This window comes from Microtus ochrogaster, linkage group LG8 (assembly GCF_000317375.1).
Source record: "Microtus ochrogaster isolate Prairie Vole_2 linkage group LG8, MicOch1.0, whole genome shotgun sequence".
Taxonomy (NCBI): domain Eukaryota; kingdom Metazoa; phylum Chordata; class Mammalia; order Rodentia; family Cricetidae; genus Microtus; species Microtus ochrogaster.
The window spans coordinates 13,947,871-13,949,339 of record NC_022033.1 but is presented as its reverse complement, the minus strand read 5'-3'; the positions used below and the strand labels follow the sequence as shown (position 1 = coordinate 13,949,339).

The 1,469-nt window shown below is 49.6% G+C and overlaps 1 protein-coding gene across 1 annotated transcript in view; it reads right to left on the bottom strand.

Annotated features, from left to right (window-relative positions):
- Positions 1-719, bottom strand: part of Spint3 (serine peptidase inhibitor, Kunitz type 3) — a 10,552-nt gene extending 9,833 nt beyond the window's left edge. The window contains exon 1 of the mRNA XM_005362916.3: positions 623-719. Within this exon, the coding sequence (XP_005362973.1) occupies positions 623-698 (76 nt within the window). The 5' untranslated portion in view covers positions 699-719. The remainder of the gene's footprint in view (positions 1-622) is intronic.
- Positions 720-1,469: the final 750 nt, after the last annotated feature.

Sequence of the window (1,469 nt, the reverse complement as noted above, 5' to 3'; positions counted from 1 at the left end):
CTTCTAGAGGAAAAAAACCCTGACATTCTGAGAGATCAGACAACACCCTTGAGGCATAGATTTTTGTAGGTAGTAGGACCAGCACCTGACCCCTGATGCTACTGACTTGGGGGGACCCAGGGCTCCTACATGCTAATAACTGTTTCCCCCACTGAGCTATATTCCAGCTCTGAATGTTTTTAAAGGGAATCCTCCTATTTACAAGAAGGTCTGAATACATCACATTCATGCCCCTCCCCCCATCCACCTGCTGACTTTAAACCACCACAGAGATAGTGGCCCAGGAAGGAGCCTGACTCTGTCAGGAGGACACATCAAATTTGAGCATATACCTCCCCTTCTTGGTCTCGCTTTGGCCATCACAAGCCCAAACTTTCCTCTTCCAATGGCTCCTTCATTGTCTGTTATGCTATGACATATGCTGTGTGTCTCCCCCCTCCAGTGTCCTTGGCTGGTGGCTCTAACTCCAGCTCCTAGGATGGTGCCTGGCACACAGCAAATACCTGACTGTGTCTGCCAGACCTGAACTGGCTCCCTATCCCGCTGGTTGAGAAACAGACTCTGTCCTGCAGGGTCCCTACTCGGTTCCTGGTCTACGTTGAGGCCCCCATTTCATACCAACCTTTACTTGGTTCTGAGCAAAGCTCTTGGCAGAAGGCGAGGATCAGGAAAACCGAGAAGGAGGCCTGGAGCCGCATGGTGTCTGCCCGCAGTTGCGCAGTCTGGAGCTATCTTATTCGAGGAGAGAAGAGCCTAGGAGGAGGAGCTGACTCTGTGTCCTGCTCGCTAACCCCTAACTGCTGCCGCGCTCCAGGGCTGGCTGCTGCCGGAACAGAGAGTCCCGGCAAAGCACAGCCTCTCTCTCCTCCAGGACTTAATCTGATCTGAACTCCGAAGCCGATGTGCTACCATGTCGGTCCTGAAGCTCCTTCAACAGGAATGGGGCCGCAGTTACTACCAGCGGTGTGCCTTCGCATTTCCAGGCACCACACAAAATACACCGCACACACTGCTTGTCCCTGATGTTTACACAGGACCTGACTTGGGGTTCTAACATCCAAGCTGGGCGGCTCACATTTCCTGTAACTCCGGCTCCAAGAGAATCCAATGCGTGTGGCCTCAGTGGGGACCTATACACTGTGAACGACCCCCTCCGCATACACATACATCATCAAAAGGAAAATAAATCCTCGGAAAGGACAAGCCTGAGTTTCTCTGATGTCCTGTCCAACATATGGTCTCTTCTTTTCAAATGTACTCCTGCCTTAATGACACCAGTCACCAGTACTTAGAGTCGAGGCAGGAGGATTGATTACAAGTTCAAGGTCAACCTTGGCTAAATAGTGAGTTCAAGGCCAGCCTGGGTCACGTGAAACCCTGTTTAAAAGAAAAAAATAGAAAATGAAAAAGAATGAAAGTTTGCTTTTTAAAATCAATATATCCTTTTGTTAAAAAGGGATTATTTTATT